Source organism: Ambystoma mexicanum, chromosome 1q (genome assembly GCF_040938575.1).
Source record: "Ambystoma mexicanum isolate Mex_15411 chromosome 1q, UKY_AmexF1_1, whole genome shotgun sequence".
In the NCBI taxonomy this organism is placed as follows: domain Eukaryota; kingdom Metazoa; phylum Chordata; class Amphibia; order Caudata; family Ambystomatidae; genus Ambystoma; species Ambystoma mexicanum.
The window spans coordinates 1416836616-1416860754 of NC_090922.1; the positions used below are offsets into that span (position 1 = coordinate 1416836616).

Sequence of the window (24139 nt, forward strand, 5' to 3'; positions counted from 1 at the left end):
TTTAAAATAATCTAATCCAAACTATTTTAGCCTATTAGAACTGCCTCTTAGAATCGTGTCATTCTGTCATCTTTAAAACTGAAAACGGTCACCTGTCATTTTGAACTTTTAAATTTCAAATCCGAAAAACTACCTTGACTAAATCGGCCGTATCTCCGGAACCGTTTGTGCTAGGAGTGAAATTTTCTAGGCTTTCCAACGAACCTAGAACTGACTTGCTACTCCTTATAGGGCCTCCGTAATTACGCTCGACGCACGCGTTTAAATTTGCTGCGATTTGACATTTTGCACAATTTCAGCCAAGTGTAAAAATCAGCAGCTCCTTGCTTTGCTTAAATTCGTTTTAACCTGCTAGTTACTCAGAGCATTGCTAAAGTGAGCCTGAACTAATATAAACTAGATCATCACTCACCCTGAACCTCCTACAGGGAATTAAAATCAATTTTAGCATCATTTCACTTCATTGCCACCACATTCAAAGCATTTTGGGCCTGTGTTTTCAAATCATACCAGTTTTATTCTAAGCTTGCTGGGGGAGGGAGGGGACTGCATTTTGTATTGCATTTTGTTGGAATTCTTGAAGACTGTGCTCTCCTTCCATTTCTTACATTGCAAAAGGGGGGGGAGATGAATTGCCAGAGAAAAAGTGATTATATTATCTTTTGCTAAATCATATCAAGTTATTTCTGTACTGCATTTTATTCCTCATTGCTTTTCCCTTGAAACCATAAAAGTATTTTCGCTGCCTTATCCATCCTATACCAACTCCTCATTGATTGTAAAGTGTGCTAGTGTCAGATTACCCATTGTTGATAATCATATTCACAAGTGTACTATCCATTATCAATTTATTTATAGAAGTGTGATAGATATATATTGTTTACATTTTCAAATAAACCTTTTAAATTTGCAAAACAAGCCTACGTCTTGGCTCAGTGGGGTCAAGGGGGATTCTAAGAGAGGATGTTATACAAGGATTCATCATCCAGATTATAACTTGCCATAAAAATATATAAATAAGGGCTTCCCTTGGGCATCCCAGACAAGGCACTGACTTAGTGGGATTGCTTGATTGGAGTTACTTACACTGCATTGTTCTCAAATTCTGGAGAAAAAGAAAATGCTCCGGCGAAATGAAACTTGCACTGCAGTAAGCAGGTAAGAAAAGGAAACCGAAAGTGCAGCTTTACTGGCCAACAAGACACCGGACCTTGCCGTAGTGGCATCTGGTACAGAGCAAACCCTCCTCACCCCAAGAGTCTTATAGGTGTGGGGCCGTTTTCAGGGTCTCAGAAGGAAGCAAAGAATGTTTTCTAAGTGGTCCTTAAATGTCTCCATTTCGTTTTGGTTTTTGATTGTAAACCTGACAACGGGAGTTTAAAAGTGCAGGAGTGGGCGAAGCCTGCAATGATTCCTTACAGGAATTCAAGGCCAACATACACACCCTTAGCACTTGAGAATTCGATATCAGTATATCATGTTGACCTTCAATATTACAACAATGCACTTTACTAAGAAAGGGGTGCTTTCATCCGGTTCTGCAAACATGTCCAAGTGTTACACACGTTTCCAAAAAACAAGGAGTTTTTTGTTATTAATCTTTGACAAGACTGGAGGTTTACCAATTCAGGGATGGACTGGGAACCAAAAGAGGCCCTGGAAATAATGTTCAAAGTGCCCCATATTAAACTTTTTCGGAAAGCCCAACCCTTTTCCTATGAGAAAATGTGCAAATATGTTACCACACAAAAGAGGGCTATGGTGCACAGGCCTACCGGGAAACCTCCAGAGTTTTCTGTAGGGCAGACCACCCCTGCTAAAGTTAACCATTAACTTACCCACTTTTTCCGATAGGAAGGAAACAGTACACTTGAAAGAACATCTTGTATGTGTAGCATTTAGAGTACTTACACGGCTACTAATGAAGCAGAGGCAATGCCCCCAGAACAAACAATTCACACAGGGTAAACACACAAAAAGGTACATGCAATGAGACGTCCTTCCTTTTTCTTTGCTGCTTGCCACAGCAAATACGTAGCCCACATTTCAGTATTCACTACTTATTTCTGTGTAATGTCTTGTAAAGAAGAGGGTTGTAAAGTTTGTGAGATTTGTGGACAAGGAATGGTGGCTGGACACCCAATCTTTTTGGGACCAGCTATGATCAGGTCATGAAAGCCTTTTGACATGGGCAGTGAGAAGCCAAATTGAAGGATTTTATACTCGGAACTGCTTTTCCCTTAATTCTGTTCTGTTTTCTTTTCTCTTGTTTTATACGATGATATATGTAATTTAATACGCACTATTTTAAATTTTGTGAAAAGCCAAGTTCTTTGACTAAAACACAATAAAAAAAATAAAAAAAAGCAAAGTCCCCAAGGTGTCCCCTGTCCTCCCCCAGATTTGATTGGTCTCCTACACCCCTGATGGTATTTTCTCCACTCATGACAATACAGAAGCGTCTGCAGTGATACCCACAGCCCCTTAGTTACATGAGAAAAATCAGTGGAACACTTTAGGCCTGCCTCGGTACCAACACAGGAAGGCGAGGCAAGCATTTTCCTGCTCTTCAGCCCAAAACAAAAACGCAAATGGCTCTGGGAATTTCCTCACCTGCTCCCATCAAATTTAATAGAATGCAAGGAAAGTTGACGGTCTTCCCTACCCTTTCACAACATAAGAGATGCAGTGACTCCACCTGACAATCACAAAGCATGCTTGTAGGCAACTAATGCTACCAATTATGAAACCTAGGAAAGCAAGACTGCTTGCAGGACACACGGCAGAGGGCTGCATTAGCAAGAGGTTCTATACAGCAGTACTGATTTAATAATCATCCAGCACTTCAGAATGCTCAGAATTCTGAAATATATTTCAGTGCCTTCCTTACATAGAGGTAACACATGGGATGGGTGACTAACCAACCAAAATGACCTGACACAGACCCTCTGTTGGCTAGGCCTTTGCAAGAAGTTAACGTTTGTCATAAAGCAACCAGATAATGCAGGATCACTCACCTTCCAAAAAAAGCTGCATCTTACTGGCATAATCTCATCTGACCATCCTATGAAGGCAAACTGCCATATGCATAGGTACCAGCTCTGCAAGCCTTTAAGGAGCACTGTAAAACCGAACATCTGCATTTCCTTGAAGGTAAGGCCACCTCTAAAGTGTGGGTTGGTGTCCCATAAGGAAATCTATTTGCAGAAAATGTGCTCCCGCATCCAGCTGACCCTATTCCCCGCCCCCCATATTCAATAAGGGTTTAAAAAAAAACATTTAAAAAAAAATTAGTTTAAAAAAAAAATAGAAATTGGACAAAGTGACTAGCACGGTCATCAGATCACAGAACCCACGAGTTCAAAACCTGCATCTCCTACTGGGCACAGCAAGTAAAGTAATGCAAGGTATATGCTACAATGCAGGAAACGGCTGATGGGTAATACTTGCAAGCTTTGAGAGCAGCATTTACTTTTGCTCGTTTGAACTTGTGACTTCAGATGACAAAAGCGGTTTGTGCCAGCGATTTATTTGCTATACATTACAGTTCACCCCTCATCATTGTTCAGATATAATCTTATGAGGCAAGGGTATCACAGGGGGGAGCAAGCCCTCAATGTGCTCGCAGTGATCTGGCTGATGCCTCCTACCTCTCAGAGTATTATTTGTAATACCATGACAGTACCCACAGTACCGGCTCAAATGTGTCTCTAGCATGTCGGACAGGCAGATTTTTACAGAAAAGAGGTATAGCATTCCAGTTTTAAATGCCAATCTAGCCCCTATATAGCGGTTTGCATCTCATTATTTTGTTTGTTCACTTGTATTTGAACTTACCCAAAAGACATTAAGTCCAATATAGTGCATTTAAAAGATCAGGGCACTAAAACTGAACATCTACCCTTTCCCTCCTCAATCAAGCAAGAACAAAGCAAGTTTCTGGTCCTTCACACGGGCTAGCTCTTGGAGTGTGTGGTGAGGGGCCCCTTTTATCTTAAGCCAAGGAGACAATAAGCGGCTCACAACTCCCTTTAAAACTCACTATTCCCGAGCATACTGTAGTTGTGCGCTAGCCTCCTTCGATGGGGTTCTGAACTACAGAACCAACATTATATAAACTCTCATATTAATGTGACCAGGATTACAGTAACAGTCTTTAAAACAGGGTACTCCATCAATTCTTCACCGAGATATAAAAGTAAGTCCATGGTTTGATTTGTGAATGGACTAATTGTCCTATGTGCAAACATTGGCCGCTGGACAGAAATTGGCAGAGAAGAATTATTCATATGGGTAGGCATGTCAGAAACGGATTCTGCTCAAAGACCTTACTACTGTCTCAATGTATGCACTACTCGCAGAACAAAAGGAAATCACACTTTCTGGAGAAGCAGGCTTTGGGTTCACTTGCACCACTGTATCCATACACGACAGGGATGAGTGACTGATTTGGTGATCGTCATGCTTTAAAGTGTTAATGAACCACTGGCATGTAGCTCAAGGACAAACACCAGACAGTACACCAATTCCAATAAGAGACAGACTTAAATTCTTTATCTTTCTATAGACATTATACGTAAAGCATAAAGTATCCTCAAGAGCTACTCGTTCTCATCAAGACAACCAAAGAACTTAGTCATTTTGAAAAATTGCTGTACTGATCAATGGGGACCATTGTATTCCGTACGCATGAAAAAGGGCTGAAGAAAGATACTTACAAAAATAATCAGATTGAACAGGATCATCAGGACCTTGATACAAGTGAAGCAACTCATTTTGGTTCCTGTAAAATAAGCACAGGAATCGAAGTTAGTTTTTAGACCATCAGGTGTACACATCTCACAAGCAGCACATCACCACATCACCGCCACCCGCCCCCAACCCCCCCCCCCTCCCAAATAATTATGGCAATATGCTTTGACAAATATGGCCCTTGTGGCAGGAAGTAGAACAGGTGGCCAACAAGAACTGACAAGTTACCAACTGGAAAATTCTGCACCATACAAACAAATATTCTCGATTAGCTAATAGATGGGCAGAAGTAGAAAGACGGGGGGGGGGGGGGGGAGTAGAAAGACGAGCGAGACATGGCTATTATGAAAGACTCAAACAAAATCACAGCTCCATCTAACAGAAACCTCACAAACCAAACAGACCAAGGAAGTTTAGAATAAGTGTTTGCAGAGGGAGTAGTCTTGGAAGTGTGCATGTGGACAGTATTCCCAATGGGAAAAGCTCTTAGAAAAGGGGTTGGCATAGCAGAGGTAGCAATATACCCTGGGCGTTTACCAACCGAGATAGAGGGCAGTGTAGACACGACATGGAATTTGGTGGGGTTCATAATCCTGTATTTTTTCAGGATCAGGGTGGGGTTGGGCATTCTGTCTGCTGTGCTGACAATAGGGAACCACTGCCAATAATTTCCACGCATGCCACTTCCTGCTCACTGTCGGAGATAAAGCGTTCATGATTTAAAGTACTTCCCTTCAGCAAAGCTAAAAAACGTTTAGTGGGTGGGTTTTAGGTTGTCTTGTGTCATACACAGTCCATGTGCATGGTTCATCAGGCTTTTTACGGCGTTGGAGCAGAGTATGTGCAAGCCAAATTTGTGCATTACTCTCCTACCCGGTCTCTACGTACCCAGTCAGCCCACCTTATAGGTGCCCCGCGACTTAGGCTGGCCCTGTCAGGGGAGTCATGCCCTTTCTGTTGTGGCCACTAATGCATGGAACGTCCTTCCCCATGCTCTGCGGAGCAACACCGATCATTTTAGTTTTTGGCGAAAATTGAAAACGCTATCGTTCTAATTGTGTGTTCCGATTGAAACTTCCTTTATGCCACTAGCACCATGATGCTGTTGGCGTACGTGCACTTTATCAAGTTCCAATAACGGTTTTATACCCAGTTGTCCAACTGAAAGTGCCATTATGGATATGGCCATAGTTAACACTATGTGACTGGATCCACTTGGGTTAATGAAGTCTAGGGAGAAAATGTAATGATTATATCCTTTTATTAGTTTATAAATAAGGTACATTAATTTCAGTTAGTATTTTTAATTCTAACAGTACGTTTTGCTTGGCATGTCCACAGGCTATACGTAGTCCAAAATCCCAAATGCTTTAACTGGACTCAAACAAGATTTTATTTTCTCGAATGTAGTCACCAAGGTATTGGGGGGTGGGGCGTGTGTGATTATATCATATAAGGCCCACCTGATTTGCACACTCCAAGGTGACAATGGGAACTAAGAGAAATGGACTAGAAGTAGAGCAAAAAGTGGAAGTGGTTTTACAAACTCACTTTTCACCACGAGTCAAGGCATGTACCATAAGCTGTCCCGGGGGCCAACTCAAGTAAGCATTAGAAAGGATGGCCTAACCTAGAAGCAACAACATTACTTGTTTTGGCAACTAGAAAACACTTGTGTACAGGCACGTTATAAATTACAACATGAAAATCAGTTGAGTTAGGGATGTAACGGTATAACAGTATACCGTTAAAAATACTGTGAACAACTTAATTGAACAATAATAACTGTCACTTACCATTAAGTGTGCTTTTCAATCTGATTTGGAAAGGCTGCAGTAAGCAAGTGCTGTGAAGTCTTGGTCTTGCACTGTAGGGATGTGCCGTCTGCCAAGGGTGCCTCGTTTGGCAGACAAGAGCATAGGGAAAGTGAGGCCACATTAGTAAATGCAGCTTTGCTGCTGTGACCGCTCTCTCTGAACAGTCGAGTCGGGTCAAAGATCAGCTGACTTTGGGCAAATTGTGTGGAAAGCTGCCAAGTGCCTGAACCTTTGTGTTCCCCTGACCAACTGGCATTATAAGCATACTGAAGATTCCAGTTCATAGACTCTGCCAGAACTGGATTTCAATGTTTCTTTGTTTCAGGCATTATTTATTTGAACGGCAGCATACAGATTTTAAATGTTTTCACACGCGCTACAGGTCAGATCTTTGCAATTAAGACCACGGGACATCACAAGGGTGAGCAGAGGGACTGAACTGAAAGTGAGCATTTTATTTTTCCTTTTGTTTGTATGTAAACAAATGTAATAAAACCGTTCAGTGACTTGCAAAACAGCGGAGCCAGGAGCACTTTGCTCAGCCAGCAGGAGCAGAAATGTATCCATTCAGCCTGGACCAGCATCATGTGCCATTAGTTCATTAAGTTAAGGTCCTAATGCACTGAGCAAACACATTGGAACAGCTCTAGCTCTGGCTGTGCAAATTGGTAAAAAAAAAATTAAAAAAAAAAATAAAAGGTTGGCCAGTGAAGTCATCCATACCAAATTACTCTCCCCAAGGTTTAGATTCAAGGAACTTTAAGTTTCTCATGTTCATATATCGGACAACCATCCAGTTCTGTTTTAGCTTAGAATTCTGGGATTTGTAGTTTTCCCCACCCATTTGAAAGATGGGGAACTACACATCCCAGAATTCAAAAGGGGAAGTGAACTGGATGCCCTTCTGATGAATGTCCACAACTTTAGCTCTGTAGACAAGGCATGGACTGGCCTTTAGGGCAATAGGCCCATGGCCGAACCAGAAACACAAAATGCTTGTGTGGGCCAGTTTTTTTTGGGTCAAAGTGGGGCAGTCTGATGAGTGACTTCACTATGCGGCTAATAGTTTGCGACCACTGTTGCTGAATAAATTCACTTAAATGCACAATTTGCATCACATTTTATCAAAAATCTCCCCCTTGGGTACTATTGAAACAGTGTTCCAAAATGATTGAATTCCCATTTGCAACTGTGGGCCACTTTTATGTTGGTGTCCGAGACAATTATGTGCCCCAGTCCGACTGCTGTAGACTGTGTGAACACTGGGCCCATCAGGGCTTTCTTCCCCTCCCCCCCCCCCCAACTGTCCTCTGTGTAGATTTGCACATTGGCACTAGAGTTGCTGCTTTGCTTGGTCTTCACCTATCAGCCTTCTGCATATGGCACTGGACTCAAGCAGGCAGGACATATTCTACATTCAATTTGAAGTAACCAGAGCAATGGGGGTGACATATTCCTTAGATCTATTCTCACCACCCATGAAAGCATTCCTCCATCTGAACTCGCATCACAAGGATCCTAATGCACTCAGACCTGGGGAAAACAGTAATGATGGGGCTGTCTAGGACATTTGTGCCGATATGTATTTTAACTTTGCCATTTTCCATTTTTTTTTTGCCACCATCTTTAAGAAGGTAAATGAACATGTATTGCAAGAATCAAGAAAGAAATCAACAGTGCCCACTGAAAGCTATCCCTTTAGGATTACATGGCGAGTGGTGAATCAAACAGACCTTCGTAATGCACCAGGCAGATGGTAAACAAGCTATAGTGATTAGATCACTATGCAACCTTTCGGTGTGTCAGTGTTAGCTATGACATAAGAAACACAATGACATGGGCTTTCAGACCACACACGAGTGACTTTTCTCCCTTTAATGGGATAAAGAGTTGTCAAAACCAAATTTTTGTCGCAGCTAGGGATCATGATGCCCATGTCATGTGGTTAAAAAAAAAAAATGCATGTCGAGTCCGATTTTCAAAGCAATGACCTGTGACTAAGCAGCAAGCTCATTGCGCAAAATGTGCATTACAACACTTCTACTAGTCACTCTTTCATTCAAGGCTATCAACGAGTGAGTGCCATGAAAGACCAATTCTGCAGCTGCCTTAGATTCCTGGAGGATCAGCTAAATATGTGCAGAGACAAGTTTCAAAAGGCTACCTTGCTACAGCTGAAAAATCTTGCCTGCGTATTCGCAAGTTAACTAAAAAGCATTGACTTAATGGTAAGTTAAAGCACTTCAAATGCAAAAAGGCAATGTTTTGGTACAAGTAGTTTCAGTGGGAGCAGTTTTTAATGCCATTTCGTAAACCACACGTGCCAGACATAAAATCAATATGTTAGCAATAAGAAGAATAAATACAGTGCCAAAAAGGAAAAGGATTTACTTTGGATAGGGGGGTTTATATATTTATAATGGATAATGTTTTCCAAACATATGATAATGGGGCATTTCCCTGGTTCCGTCATTGAATTTACATATAATCAGTCACACTGCGAAATTCACTCATCTTTGTGGGTATTCCCTGCTGCCATACCCAAGGGGAACATGTCTGATTACGGAACACATTTTGGCACGCAAGTAACCTAAAGGGTGTAACGTAAAGAGTGTGTGTATGCGCACAATCGCATACTACCATCAGCCTCCATTGATGTGTGGCATGCAGATTATCAAGATGGCAACAGGTTTATCTTCACCAGTAGCCAGTAGGGGAGCTAAAAGCCTAAATGACCACTTAAGAATTAAGTTTGCTTTACCAGTCACAGCATGGATCTCCCTCCCCCCTCCTCCTCCGCTCCATACGTGTGTTGTGTTGGTTGGAAGCAAGGGGTGGCATTTCAGTGGAAAGTATTTTGAAAAGCCCAATTCTGGCCCTGGGTGCCTGGTTTTGTTTGCGATGATAAATCTGACAATTTATGACCTTTAAAGAAAATATTTGTTAAGATTAGTTAATTCCACCTGCTATACCGCGATAACCATGATATACCGTCATTTGGCAAGAGGGTTATCGTACTGCCATAAAACGAATACTGCGACACCCCTAGTTGCGGTATGGTAAATTGAAGCCAATGACCTCAGGGATATCTATCCAATCAGAATGTGACATTAATCTAGTTGTTGTTAGCCATGCGGATTTGTTTAATGCTGCTACATATAATATCAACTAAACTAACGTGGGCTAGTGTGATTTTAATAACACACCCTCCACAACATTGCAATTCTCAAAGTTTTTAATCCAAATGGGACAATAGGTTAAAAGACAGATTAGTATTGTTGGGATCTTGTTTTGGTTTATCATTATTTGCTTTGGGTGTGATCCCTCCAACCCTCAATTACCCCCCGCCCCCTCAAGTATCTTTTCAGTTATATGTGATTTGTTTAATGCAGCATGCCACTGGGTTGGTACAGTATTGAAACTGTTACGGCGTACGTCGTGGTTAGATTATTTTAACACCCAGAGTGAACCATGGAAGTCAAAATAGAGACCACAACCCATTAAGAAAACTAAATTGTTTAATTTTTTTTCTCCAAACTTTTGTTTTCTTCCGGCGTACGTCATGAAATCTCATGGGTAAAGATTGGGATTCTAGCATAAGCTTTGCCACCAACACAATTGTGTTATCATGAGCAGGTCAATTTACTGTGGGCAGATGTTCGCAAAGGGCTATACAAATGATCTGCTTTCATAGAGGCGCACTTTGTGATCTTTTCAGGTTCCAAGGAACCCTAGCGAAGCCAGTCTTCAGATTTTTGCACAGTACTCAGATGCCTTCCCCTGCAATAAGAGGGCCAGGCACAATAGATGAGATCATCTTGAAAAACGATAGAGATCTGTCCCCTAAAGGGCTTGACCTTGCACGTCACATGTGCTAGGGTCTTCAATACCTTAGGACACCAGATAAAGATTTTGAAACTCGCTGAGTAAACCAAGTTTGAGGGACTTTAGCAATTTGGCTAGGTCTTCTGATACTTGTCCACATGCAACAACGTATTTGGTGATAAAGTGTTTGCGGAAGCATGTTAATAGTTCTACGTTGCTTGACAAAGCACAGAATTCCACAAGGTAGAGACCATTTCAATATGTGTCTCTTCCCGTATGGCTATTTTGCAAGACCCTCAGACAAACTGCCATGTCTACCTTTTCCCCTACAGAGGTTAATTGTCCCAAGACAGAAGAAAAGGGGACAGAAAAACTTATCTTGTAATCTCCGTCTATCAGGACGATCACATAGATTGGCTTCGATGGGGAGGGGTGTGTGCCAGGTTGCAGAATTCAGACATTTTCAACACTTGTATGTTTTTCAAAGACCTGTCAGCAGATGTTCACAAGCTTGCCCTACGGTTTCTACATACCTCTGTGCTCAAAGTTCTGTTACAAAGTAAGAGTCTCTGCAGACAAGGCTGTCCTGCTCTCTCAGGAAGAAGAGGGATTGTTGCAGTGCAGATGCCACCTACATCCAGCAGCGATTGTCACCATTATTTTTCTGGTACGCATTGGACGGCAGCTTTCACCTGGTCATAATCTCAATATATTCATCATGTGTCGTCACTTTAAGATGGAGGCTATTGCACAGCTCAAGCCATTCTCCGAATGGCTCAATGGGTTGAACCAGAATACTTTCCTGGAACCTTGGGCACAAATCCCAGAACTTTGCTTCCATATCAGTCAAACCTTTTAACTGTGTATCCACCTAGCTCGTTGATGTTTTGGACCACAGACTGATTGTCCATAAGAATATTAAACAGGATTGGTTCTTCATAAAACTACTCACTGCAAAGGACGCTGCCTGAATCTCTAAACATGATGTGCCATAGCAAATCCCGAGTTGACCGTGGACCTCTAGTCCAGATTGAACCACATCTTGTACCCATCTTTTTAGGATTGTGTGGAAAGTACAAGCTACGTTCATTTCCATATACACTTGCAGATACCTCATTTGATCAGTTCAAGGACACGTTCATCACAGTAGGTTTTAATTCGAAGTTAAATTGAACTAAAAAGGGATATGGGCCATATGCAAACAAGGAGCATACCTATAGTTTTCTGCAACAAGCATTGGCCGTCACAGGTTAGGAGCAGCCTCAAATGTTACATTACAGATCGTTCAGGCTGCAGAAACTACCCACTATAGTGGTTTGAAAGCGCCAGGGCATGTCTGGAAGTGGGTACATGATGCCCCCCTCCTCCTGGGGTATCCAGACCATAGACTGCAGTGGAGAAAAGTAGGGGGCAAGAGTTGTAGGGGGCAAGGGATGAAGAGGTTGGCAGAAAGCACAAATAGGGAGGGGGCGTATGGTAAAAAAGAGAAGGAGAAGGTCTTTTATATTCTATTCAGTCAAAGCATTCAGTCAAAGCACATCATAGATCAGGATGGAATAAACTAGGACGTGCAAGGATAAGGGAATGCAAGGGCAGAAACATATCACAGTATTAATAAAATACAGTGTGTAGCTGTGGGATGAGCTCAACATGTGCTCAAGCAGTCCCTTGATGGGTGCACGTTTTTTACGGCTCACAGTGTTTAATTTCTCTACAAAAAACGCCAAAAATTGTTATTTTGGGAACAAGCCTAGTGGCCAAGTCCAGAAAAGAGGACAAACAGGTTATGCCCCAATAATGCCATTTTTATGCCTGGCACAGTCACCATACGAGTTGCTATAACACCACATGCACTATGGTCACAAAGTCAAATGCCTCAATGTGGTAAGACCTCCAAATATATAAATACATGTGTAGTTATGCACAGAATCCAAGACAAGGTGGGAGGCACACAAGTTTGCTTTTCACAGGAAGTTTCATTGGCCTAACAGTATCAGAACTACAACATAAAGAAACATTTTAAATATAGATTTCTTTTTTATATCAGGTTTACTTTAATATAGCACTTCATGGACAATTCCTCCAGTTAGAGGTGCTGTAAAAATAGCTTTTATTATAATCGAATTTAAAAAGGTACTCTGGATCAACACTGGAAGTGGCAAGTTGGTCTTGCCAATATTCTTATGTTTACGGTACACCGTGGTTGTCTACCAGTCGGTTAGTGGAGGATCTAACAAAAACAGTTAAAAAAGAATTACTGTACACTAAAAACACATGCCTGCATTACAAAATGGGTGGGGGTGTTTTAGTGTAAAAAATTATAAAAAGAAAAAAAAGAATACAATAAGGAAGTATATATGGGATACTCACCGTAATCATATTTTTGATGCTTGTATCTTCTTAAATTCACATGCTCTGCATAGTCCGACATCTAGTGGTAGTCGTGGGGTATTCCAAGATTTGTTTACAAAAGTCAAAAACAGACGTCGACAGGGCGTGTTAGTAATACTATCCCTAGTGTGACGTGTACTGTACCCATGATCCTACTCACCTCAACGTCCCTCAGATTGTTTGTTTCTGACATGAGGTTGCATGAAGTGTAGTGCGAGTACAGATGTGAAAGCATAAACCGTGGTAAACCAGAAAAACATCTATGCACCTTCGACTCCAATAGGAGGAAGGGTGGGTGTATGTGAATCTAAGCAGATACAAGCATCAGTAATACGATTATGGTGAGTCACTTATCACTTATGAGGCTTGTGGACCTGCTTAGATCACATGCTCTGCATAGATTAGCGAGCAGTATCTGGAAAAGGAGGTGGGATGTGAGAAGTTAGAGGCAAATAGATGTTTTAGAACCGCTTATCTGTGAATCTGCTTTAGAGTGTCAATGCAATAGGGCTGTGTGAAAGTATGAATGGAACTCCATGTAGCAGCTTTGCAAATGGCGTCTAGAGGGATGTTTGCAATGAAGGCTACGTTCGCTCCGGTACCTCTTTTAGAGTGAGCCCTGGTAGTGAAAGGTAAAATTCTTTTGGATAGGGAATAGCAGAGCTAGAGCTGTATGTACTTATTGGTGATGGCATTCTTCTCTCCCAGGTGCTATGGAAACAAAGAGCTGGTCTTGTATCCTTAGGGGTTTCGTTCACAGAGGGCTAGACTGCCATCTGTATATCAAGTGTATGGAGGGTTTTTTTCAGCTGAGTTAGATGGATTTTGTAAGAAGGTAGGAAGTTCTATGGATAGATTGACATGGAACCTTAAACAGAACTTAGGTGAAAACCCAGGATGTGTTCCAAGGACAACTTTGTCTTTGTGGATAATGAAGAAAGGGTCTTGTACGGACAAAGCCTGTAGCTCACTGACTTCTTATAGAGGGGATGGCTACTAGGAATGCAGTTTTGTAAGTCAAATGTTTTAGGCTGGCCTTCTGCATAGGCTCAAAAGGGGGACCCATGATCTTGGAGAGCACTATATTAAGACAGCCCAACCCGGTGGAGAGTTAGAGATGGGAGGGTACAGCCTCTTTACCCCTACATGAATGCTTGAATGACAGGAACCACCAGGACACCTTGTTTTGTGAAGTGGTGTAAGCTGACAGAGCCGCCAGGTGTTCTCTGATGGAGTTGAATAGTAGGCCGGAGTCTAGAAGGTAAAGTATGCAATCCAAAGCTATAAGATTGACTGGTGACTTAACGCTGCACTTTGAGCCTACAATACAGCTTGCTAATACTTTTTACGGACCCTGATTGCGGCGGCTCTTGGCCCGCCCACTTTTCACTACGAGCATAAAAGCACCAGGCTACTACACTTGCAGCATTAAGCCCGCTCTGTGTAAAGGGTGCAACTTCACTGTTAGGCTGTAAATGTATTACCGTGGAGCTGTGCCCATCGCCTGACCTTGATTGGACCCTTATAAGACCAAAGTCACTTGCAGGTATGTGGGGGGGGGGGGGGGAGATGGACTAAGGCAGCTCCCCAAGCCATCGGGTGTTCCCAGGACGGCAAGTTAATTATACTTCGATGCGTTTTCTGTTGAGGGGCCCACAACTCCACGTGTTTCTATATTAATACTTCTATAAAAAGGACCCTACAAGGGGGTTGCAAGGTTCCACTTTCCCCAGTTGGATACCATTCTATTATCGTTGGTGTATTTCGTAGGGGTCATATATAGAAGAGATTAACTTGTATTTTCTATAATTATTCCGATTTTTAATATCGCATTTGCCTGTCTTTTAAATGAGAATCTAGGGTTTTCGTATTCCCTTTATATGTACTATTTATTTTTCAGAGTTTAAGAGTCTATATATTGAATGGTATAATCACGCTATCCAGTAAGGTGGCCGTATTTATTCCCTGTCATACATCCATGGCTTATATGATCATTTGGCAGCTTGACGTGGGCTCCTTCTGTTGGTATTTTCTACTTACCCTTTTTCCCCCCTCCAATTGTTTGTATTTTTTGGAGGCCTCAATTGCTAAAATATGCCGGCTTTAAGAAGCGGCTTTGGCTCCACTAAGGAGCATGCGACTAAGGGGCTGGACATACAGCTGGCCACATCATCTGGGGTTGTGGGAGGGGGAGAAGGAGGATCTTTTGGAAGGTGAGCAATGCTCCTCTCTCTTATCAAAGTTCCAAAACCTGGCAGTGAGATTTTGTTACAAAAGGGGCCTTTTAAGAAGAATGAGGCTGAGCCTATGCTCCCCAATTTTATTGTTACAACTAGATGGGCTCAATCATGCGGAAAAACTGTGTTCTTGTACTAAAGAAGCTTCTTTAGGAAATACTGGTCTTTCTACTAGTAGGTACGAACTGAGTGCTTACAGGAATGTGTGCCTGGTATCAAAAGGGGGGGGTACGCTTTCATGCATCAACACCACTACAGGAGGCTAATATAAAGGGGAAGAATTAAGGGGAAATGTCTTCCATTGTTGGACTCCTTTAGTGGTGCGGATGCTGACGGCATTAATGGACAGCATAGTGCTGGAAAGGCCTTAATTGCTCCCCATTCCTCCACTGTGTTTGTATTCGGAACTACCAACAGTGACATAAGGCCAATCTCTGAGAGGTTTGACTTGCATAATGTTGGCGGTTCAGTGAGACATTTGAAAGATGCCCCCACCCTGTGTCAGCAAAGACTAGGTCCAGAGGCAATAAACAGGGTGGGGAGGGACATGGATGATTCATTTTCACAAATGGCTGATGCAACATGGGATCTATTAAAATAAATTATTGATTTGGCGATGCCAACAAGACTTCCGGAATTTAATCAGAAGGGTTTAAGGAGCCTTTCGGAGGGGGCTGCCTTTTCAGAATTCCGTAAGATCTAACAAATAAAACTGGTATAGATCTCCCAGAAGCAAGGGGTACGGAAGTTAAAGGCCCTACATGTATGGAGAAAAACTATGACCAAGAGAAAGTTTATTCGCCCATTAATTTAAAAGATGGTGGTACACATACAGAGTTTTGGGATGGAGCAGAAGCTTGCATTAAGAGTGTGGACATGGCACCATATAGCGAGCCTGAGGTGCAGGTAAGCCTACTCCTAGTAGAACAGAGAAACAACCTACAGTTAATTTTGGAGTTGGTGATTTTACTTTTCCCTTCCTGTCTAATTTACATATTAGTTTGAATTTGGCTCTAAAAACCCTGCGTGAGACACACAAAACTTTAGGAGGTGTTTTATCGGGGCAACAATCTGCCTTTAACAAAATGTATCACTCGCTTTTCTGGAGGGTCTAGTAGAGGGCAAAACTAAGAATGATCTAAATTTGAAAGAGGCTGACAGGTTGAGGGTTGAACAAAACATCAGGTTGTCCACTATGGATGGCAAACAACACATAACGGGAACGGCCATCTCCCTCTTACAAGGGGGGGGGAAAGTTGGAGGAACCCCATGTCCCTGTCGCAATGTTGTGGAGAATTTCCATGAAGGGGCGAGGTCAAACGCTCCAGATAGTCCATCACCTTTGTTGGATGCAAGGGTACAAATTGAGGTCAGTCAGGAACAAGCCATAGAACCACCAAAGAGAGGGTTAATCACGAGTATTAGTAGTGAAGAATCAGGTGAAGTACACCAGACTGTTGGTAAAGGGGACTAAATGCAAAGAAAAATCTAAACATATTAGAAAAACAGTGGAATTACCACATGAGGAAATTTCCGATTCACCGGACTTGTAAAACCAGGGGGAGGGACCACTTAATGTATCCAATTACGATATTAATGAAGTTCCTCAGTCTTCCATCCGTAGGAGGAAAAAAGGGAAAAGAGGGGTGAGGATGCCTAGGAAAACGAAAAACATGGCAGGTACCAAAATTGAGGGAAGGACCTCTAATCTTGGAGCAATTAGAAACATATCAGTTAAACAACCTAAATTGCCCAGCACTTGTAATATCCCTCCCAGAGGCGATATGGCCCATTCTGGGGAGTTGTCGGGGGGGGGGGGGGGGTTGGTCTCTGGTAGGGTGACGGCCTTTGGAAAAAAAATAGTCAGCACAAAGCACGCTAAGGTTTCTATTGGTTTGCAGCATTGGGGGGGGGGGTTTCCTCCATGTTGGGCTCACAGCTTTTAGCTCCTTAATTGAGTGAAGTACCCCCGACAGGCTTACAGATAATTGGGGCACAGAAAGCGGGCTGCTCACTAATAATACGACTAAGGGAGTAGCGTTCTCCAGCTCAATGACCTCATTGGGTGGCAACATTTTAGGGATACCTATAGCTAAGCCTGAGGAACTAGCCATCAATAGGAAAAAGGAGTTGTTAGTTCCTGAAAAGCTGGTTGGTACCATTAACACAGGTAAAATCATCAGCTGGATAAATAAGAGATCAAGTGTCCAATCTTACTAGAACTAACCTGCTCAATATTTTTAAGAAGATCCCTCTACTCCGATCTAGAACCACTGACGATATTGATGCCATTTCTCTGTCAGCTCACAATAATCTCCGAATGGTATGTAATTTCCATTCGGAGATGGCGGCAGATATGGTAAGAGCACAAGAAAAAAAGATCTTGAGTCGTAGTGTCACGTAGGCCGATATCTTCATTGCATACAAGGAGCCCACGACTATTCCAGTGAGGCAAACGCTTCTAATTATGTACCAGTTCTGTCTTTGATTTCTAGTTTATTATACAATGGACAAGACTGACCTTGGCTACAGCCAGCCCTCAAGACGCTGGAGACGCCAAGACAGATTTCAGGATGTGCATGACATGACTAACATTGCAGTTATTGCATGGAATACTTGCAGGAGTGCAAATCTGAACACATTTTTACGTAAATATTCCATTAACACTCTCCCCCGCATACATTTATTCCAGAAAACTATGATTGTTGATCACTTTAGTATCACATCCGGCCTTAAAAGGTATGGCAGGACGACCGAGTGGGGCTTCACTATATCTGTAGACTGTAATTTGGGGTTCAAATGCAAAGTGGTTTGTTGCAAGGACTGACTGGCTCCTGGGCCTTACATTGGATATGAGAATATGCTGGAGCCTATTTTGCTGTTGAATCTTTATTGGAACCCTATGAAAGTGCCGTTTGGAGGAGAGCCTCAGCGAGATCCTGGGGGGTGGGGGGGAAATGGTGTGAGAAGGGACTTGGGGAAACGCATAGTGATGGGAGGCGATTTTAACTCCATGTGCTGAGGGTACCCAGTGGAATGATAAGGGGACTATTCCTAAGGTCCTCTGCCCCAATCTTAGCAGGGGGATGCGGTGGGACATTTTCCTGGAGGGATGGGATCTGGGGATGTTGGACCACCCTTGTAATTCGGAATTACCCAAGTATACGTGGAAGAGGGGCTCTTATAGCTCCAGGATTTATTTCTTCTACGTGGCTAATGGATGGAAACACGCATGTGGGAACCTAGCTCATATAGATACTGACCTTGGGGATCATACCCCATTGGTCTTTATTCTGACTCTGGCCCTTGTAAGACCCGATCTTATGGGTCTTTCAGTGGTGAAACAGGGGAGATCGGTTAATTGGAATACTAATAACATTAGTAGATGTAATACTCTTCTTATAAAACACTTACCAAAAGACGTCCAATCTGATTTGGGGGAATAGTTCCCATTTACGGAGGAGGGGGTGGAAGGAATCCGTACAACATAATACTGACTTGTGCCTACAAAATTGGTAAAGTGGAAGGTAACTCGATTTTTTTTAACACTTTATTTTTGGTATTTGCAAAACAGAAAAAACAAAGTCATAACCAAACATACATGGAAGTGACTGTACCTTTGCACCCGCCTCCCCTTCCTCCCGCCCCCCCCCCTCCTCCTCCTCCTGTCAGTAAAATTCGCCGTTGACTACGGCAGTCGTACTGGGACGTATGTCTTTGGGACCCTTTCGGGATTCTGGATTCTGGGGTCACACTTCTGGATGAGTCATTGCTTTCGGTGGACAACAAATAAGCGATATATGGGCCCCAGATGTCAGGAGGTCGAGCATGCATGGGGAGAAGTTTGATGAAGTTCGCCTCTGTGTCCTGACAATATGATACGTCTTGCAGCCATTGCTGAGCTGTCGGTATAGGTCTTTTTCCCTAGTCCATTGCTATTTTTCTTTACTTTAATACACTTGTATAGCGCAACCATGAACCCGAAGGCGTGAGGGCCCTACAAAACACAAATAACAGAAAACATGAGACATAATCATGAGATATGGCTGAGCTGGGTTATATCAAAGGCAGATAAATTGTTTAATGGAACAGATAGGTCTTTAGTCTTTTTTTAAAGAGTTCTAAAGATTCAATAGATCTTCCAGCGGAAGAGCGTTCCACGCTCTGGGTCCAGCAGAAAAGAAAGCTGCCTCTGTTCGGACGGTGTGGCACTTAAGTTCAGATAGAAGGAACAGATCGTTTGACCTAAGAGCTCTTGTGCTAGTTCTTAAAAGGTAGTAACTGTTGTAAGTAATCAGGCATCTTCCCAGTTCTGCACTTATGAACAATAGTCAAGGTACGGAATAGAGCTCTAGCGGACACAAGCAGCCAGTGCAGCTCACGTCTCGCTGGTGTAACATGATCTCTGTGTTTGAGTTTCATAACGGCTCTAATAGCCCCATTTTGACAGATTTGCAGCCTGTTGCTTTCAGATTTGTTAATTCCCATAAGAAGACTCGAGCAGTAGTCTATTTTAGAGCCTACTATTGCTCTTGCGATAGTTTCTGCATTGTCCTGTGAGATAAGAGGCCTTAAATGTGTTAAAAGTTTAATGTAGTATGCACATGAGGAGACAATACTACTAACATGCTGTTTCATAGACAGATGTTGGTCAAAAGTCACTCCTAAAGTTTTTACTTTTTTTAAAGGTATGATGGATTCTTCACCCAGTTGGAAATGATCATACTGTGGGCCAAGTTTAGTAATGGTGTGCGGTGAGCCAACTACCAATAGTTCAGTTTTGGACTTGTTCAGTGCTAGCTTATTATGAACCATCCAGGTTTCAATTATAGCAAAGACTTTATTAATGGCAATATCATCCAGTCTGTGAGACCCAAGAAGCGGGATGACACATTGAGCGTCATCCGCATAGATGGTAAATATAATGTTCTCATGGTCTAGCATTGCAAACAGCGGAGCCGTGAATATATTATAAAAGCAGGGAGACGTACAGGCACCCTGAGGAAAACCACAAGTTGTGAGCATGGGCTCAGATTCAGCATTGCCTTGGAAGACTCTGCTAACTCGATTGTTAAGAAAAGACCCATTAACAGGCTAGTGGGGAGAAGTTAACCACTTCAGACAACCTGGTGGCCATGATATCATGGTCCACCAGGTCGAAGGCCGCGGAGAGATCCAGCAGCATAAGCAGGGAGGCCTCCTTATTATCCATACGTGCCATCAATTTGGACTTGAGTTCGAGAAGCGCGGTTTCAGTGCCATATCCGACTCGAAATCCAGATTGATGGTTATTAAGGATGGGGTATGATTTTAGGTGCTCGGCGATTTGTATATATGCCACCCGGTCCAGAATCTTAAGCAGGAATGCTGTGTTGCTGATAGGGCGATCGTTGCTTGGCATGTCAACCGAGAGTCCAGGTCTACGTGCCAACAATAACAGCAGCCCTCCCAGCTTGCGGACTGCAGGGAGGGGGGGGGGGGTGTTTAGTGAGCCCTAATCGAGTAATCTTGGGGTCTGGTTCGATGAGTGTGTCAATTGCTGATGTTTTTTCCAATATTGAAAACCAGAAGTGTTGGGGGACAGGTCCATGCGAGATGGATAGCGAGATGGATAAAGTCCGCTGACGGATTACCACAACTGCCGCATTGTGGGGGAGTCGCGGGATGGTAGTGATGAAGTCTGGCGGGGGTATGGTAGGCCTGGTGAATGAATTTCAGGTGAATTAGTTTGTATCTCGTGTTTAGTGATACCCTCTGCGTTTGTGTTAAGATATAATCCCAGTCATCTGGGATTGGGGCCTGGAGCGCTCTTTCCCCATCTCCCCCTAGATGCTGTTGGGTTCGAGGCGGTATCTGCTATGAGGGACTTATATAGCATTGAGACCAGCTTACCTTCCTCCTGTGATTGAATAACCCTGTGGAGTAGCTGCCAGGTCTCGGGCTGGTGGGGAAACGAGGGTAGGATGGTTTGTAAGACGCCTCTCAGGCGGAAGTAGATGAACGTGTCTAGGGCAGTAGAGGCCCCGCGAGTTTGGCCTGTTGGTGGGGGGGGGGGGTAAGGAAATGCCCGTCTATGAAGAGGTCTCCTATACACTTAAATTTTAGCTTGTCCACCCATGTCAAATAGACTTTTTCCGCGGACAGCGGGACCCCGGGAATGAATTTTACCGGAAGTAGGGGAGAAAACCTGGTCTGGACTTTGGATTTCAGCGCTATTTTTTTCCATATGGTAATGGTGGTGAGCATCGGGTTTAGGGAGTGGTGTGGGGTTTGTGTAGTGCCTAAAATCGCAGTTCTGGGCAGATTTGGGGCGGTCAAGGCCCAAGTTGGACATGGGGACGAATGAATTGAGTAGCATACCAGTGCCCCAGAAATTGGGCTTGTGCTGCCCAGTAATATCGTTCGACGTCTGGAAGAGCTAACCCGCCTTTTTAACTGGCTGAATTAATGTCTTATAGGCTATGCTGGCTGGTTTACCTGCCCAGAGCAGTTCGAGAATCATGCTCCGTAGTCGTTGGAGATGTTTCTGGGGCACTAGTAGAGGAAGATTTACGAATAAATAAAGAAGTTTGGGGAGTATCACCATTTTTACAGCGAAACCCGACCCCATAGAGTGAGTGGTAATGATTTCCACCACTCCACTTTCACCTGCAATGATTGAAACAATTTGCCGTAGTTATCTTGGAACAGGGTTTGGTGATCCCTGGCTAAGTGGATGCCCAGGTAGCGCACATTAGAGTGTTCCCATTTGAAGCCATAGTCGTCTTGGAATTGTTGGGTCTGCGGAGTGAGTGGGAATATGACAGACTTACTGCGATTGACCTGAATTTTATTATATCACGTATTACTGGATTTAAGTTTAAAGGGTCACGTATAAAAAAGGGCGATATCATCTGCGTATAGCGAGATTATTAGCCTATGGGGACCGAAGGACAGGCCTCTCTGTATATGCTGAGCCTGAAGATCTGAGGCTAGTGGCTCCATCACCAGTGCAAAGAGCAGGGCGGACAATGGACACCCCTGCCTAGTCCCCCTCTGGAGGTTGATTGCCCCCGATCTAGTTTTCCCTAGGATAACGTGGGAGTGGGGTTGATTAGACAGCAAGGCTACTAGTTGGAGGTACCTTTTGCCCAGGCACATTCTCTGTAGGATTTCAAAAAGGAATGGCCGTTCGATGGAATCTAATGCCTTTTTGGCGTCTAAAAGGACTGCCACCGCTTGGTGCGTGGGATCTAATGCCTCCATGACCCCAAACATGTGTCTTATACCAAACGTGGTATTGCGGCCTGGCACAAATCTGGCTTGGTCAGCTAGGACCATTGCTGGCATCAGGGGGATGAGTCTGGAAGCAAGGATCTTGGCCAATATTTTGTTATCTAAGTTGATCAGAGATATTGGCCTGTATGAGCCGCATTCTTCCAGTGGTAGTATCATGTTGGCTTCTCGGAGGGTCGGAGGGGGTGATCCGACCTCAATAATCAGTGCCTCCTCATAAACCTGTTGTAATAGTGGGGCAAGAACTCTCCTATCAACCCATCTGGGCCGGGGGCCTCGGTAGATCTTTAATGACCAGGAGGATTTCTTCTATCGTGATTGGTGAGTTTAAGGGTTCCCTTAATGTGGCCTACACCCAAAATAATTCTCTGCCAAGTAGTGGGACAGTTCCTCCTGGGAGGCGCTAAAGTTGGCCCCATATAGGTTCTGGTAGAAGCTGCGGAAGGATTCCGCTATTTCCTTTTCGGTATGCACTAGGGTGCCCTGGGGATTCCGAATCCGCTCAATTTGCGCAGGCTTATGGTCCGCCACTAGCAGCCTTGCAATAAGGGCGCCCGGCTTCTGACCCTCCCCGTATTGGCGGACTCGATGGCCTTGCGCTAAGAATTTCAGTTCTCTGTCTGCCGCCGCTCTGAACCTGTCGAGTTCGGTCTTCAGCAATACCAGCACCTGCGGTCCCAGCGAGTTTAATTGTAATTGTTCGAAGTAGCCTCGCTCTGCTAGTTCACGTCTGATGAGTTTCAGGATTCCTTGTTCTTTGGTAAGACAAATCCCTCTGATGTAGCATTTCAGAGATTCCCACAGGGTCCCGGTGGATGATACTGAGCCCTGGTTGATGTCAAGGAACGATGTGCGTAGTTCCTCGGCAAAAACCTGATCTTGCAGGGACCCCGGCTTGAACCTCCAGTGCCGCCTAATTCCCACCGCCCCCCACCCCGCCAACCCTCCCAAGAGATCTGGCGGGGCGTATTCAACAGTGACGGCCGAGTGGTCGAACAAGGATCTGGGCAGTATTTGGCTGTTTGACCATTGATCTAAACTATGTGTGGACACTAGGATGTAATCTAGCCGGGAGCTCATTTGGTGGACCCAGGAGTGGAATGAAAAGTCACGAGACTCGCCATGTTGGCATCTCCAAATGTCCACGAGATCATCGGGTTTGCGAGATTTGCAAGGCCCGAGTGCCACCCTGGAGGGCTCTGTAGAGGTTGGGTGCGATTTATCTTTCTGAGAGTCGAGAGCGGTGTTCAAGTCTCCTGCCCATATGATTGTTGCGGATCTTGTCACCCCCAGGTGTGTCATTGCCCAATCAAAGTTATTATGACTGCCTGTATTCGGTCCGTAGGAATTTATAATAATAAACTCTGTATTTTCAAGATTGCCATGAACCAGAAGTGACCTCCCTTCTTCATCGCTCTTGGTTGCAATCAGTCTGAATCAGTGTTCGGTTTATTAGGATTGCCACTGCCCTGGCGTATGAGAAGTAGGACGCAAAGACCTGTGGCAGCCCCATTCACGTGCCCATCGACTCTCCGTTCCAGGGAGGACGTGTGTTTCCTGAACCAAGGTGATGTCCACTTTGTGCCTCCGGAGGTATTGTGACATTTTCCTGGTTTTAGTCAGGTTATTGCCCCTTTAATGTTGCACGTGGCAAGCTTGAATGTTGTGGATGGGAACATTTTGTTCGTTTATTGGCCAAAATAATGTCAGACTTAATTTGCTGCACAGTGACCCAGTTATTTTGTTTGAAGAACTGCTTCGGTGCTTTCTTTGGGTGTCTCCAGGTGTCTCCCCCCCCCCCCCCCCCCCCAACATGTACGCTTCCATAACATGAACTTTTCC

The 24139-nt window shown here is 43.7% G+C and overlaps 1 protein-coding gene across 1 annotated transcript in view; it reads right to left on the bottom strand.

Annotated features, from left to right (window-relative positions):
- The window catches only part of TSPAN1 (tetraspanin 1), a 283028-nt gene that overhangs the window by 220885 nt on the left and 38004 nt on the right, over window positions 1-24139 (bottom strand). Inside the window, exon 2 of the mRNA XM_069642288.1 lies at window positions 4719-4783. Within this exon, the coding sequence (XP_069498389.1) occupies window positions 4719-4775 (57 nt within the window). The 5' untranslated portion in view covers window positions 4776-4783. The remainder of the gene's footprint in view (window positions 1-4718; window positions 4784-24139) is intronic.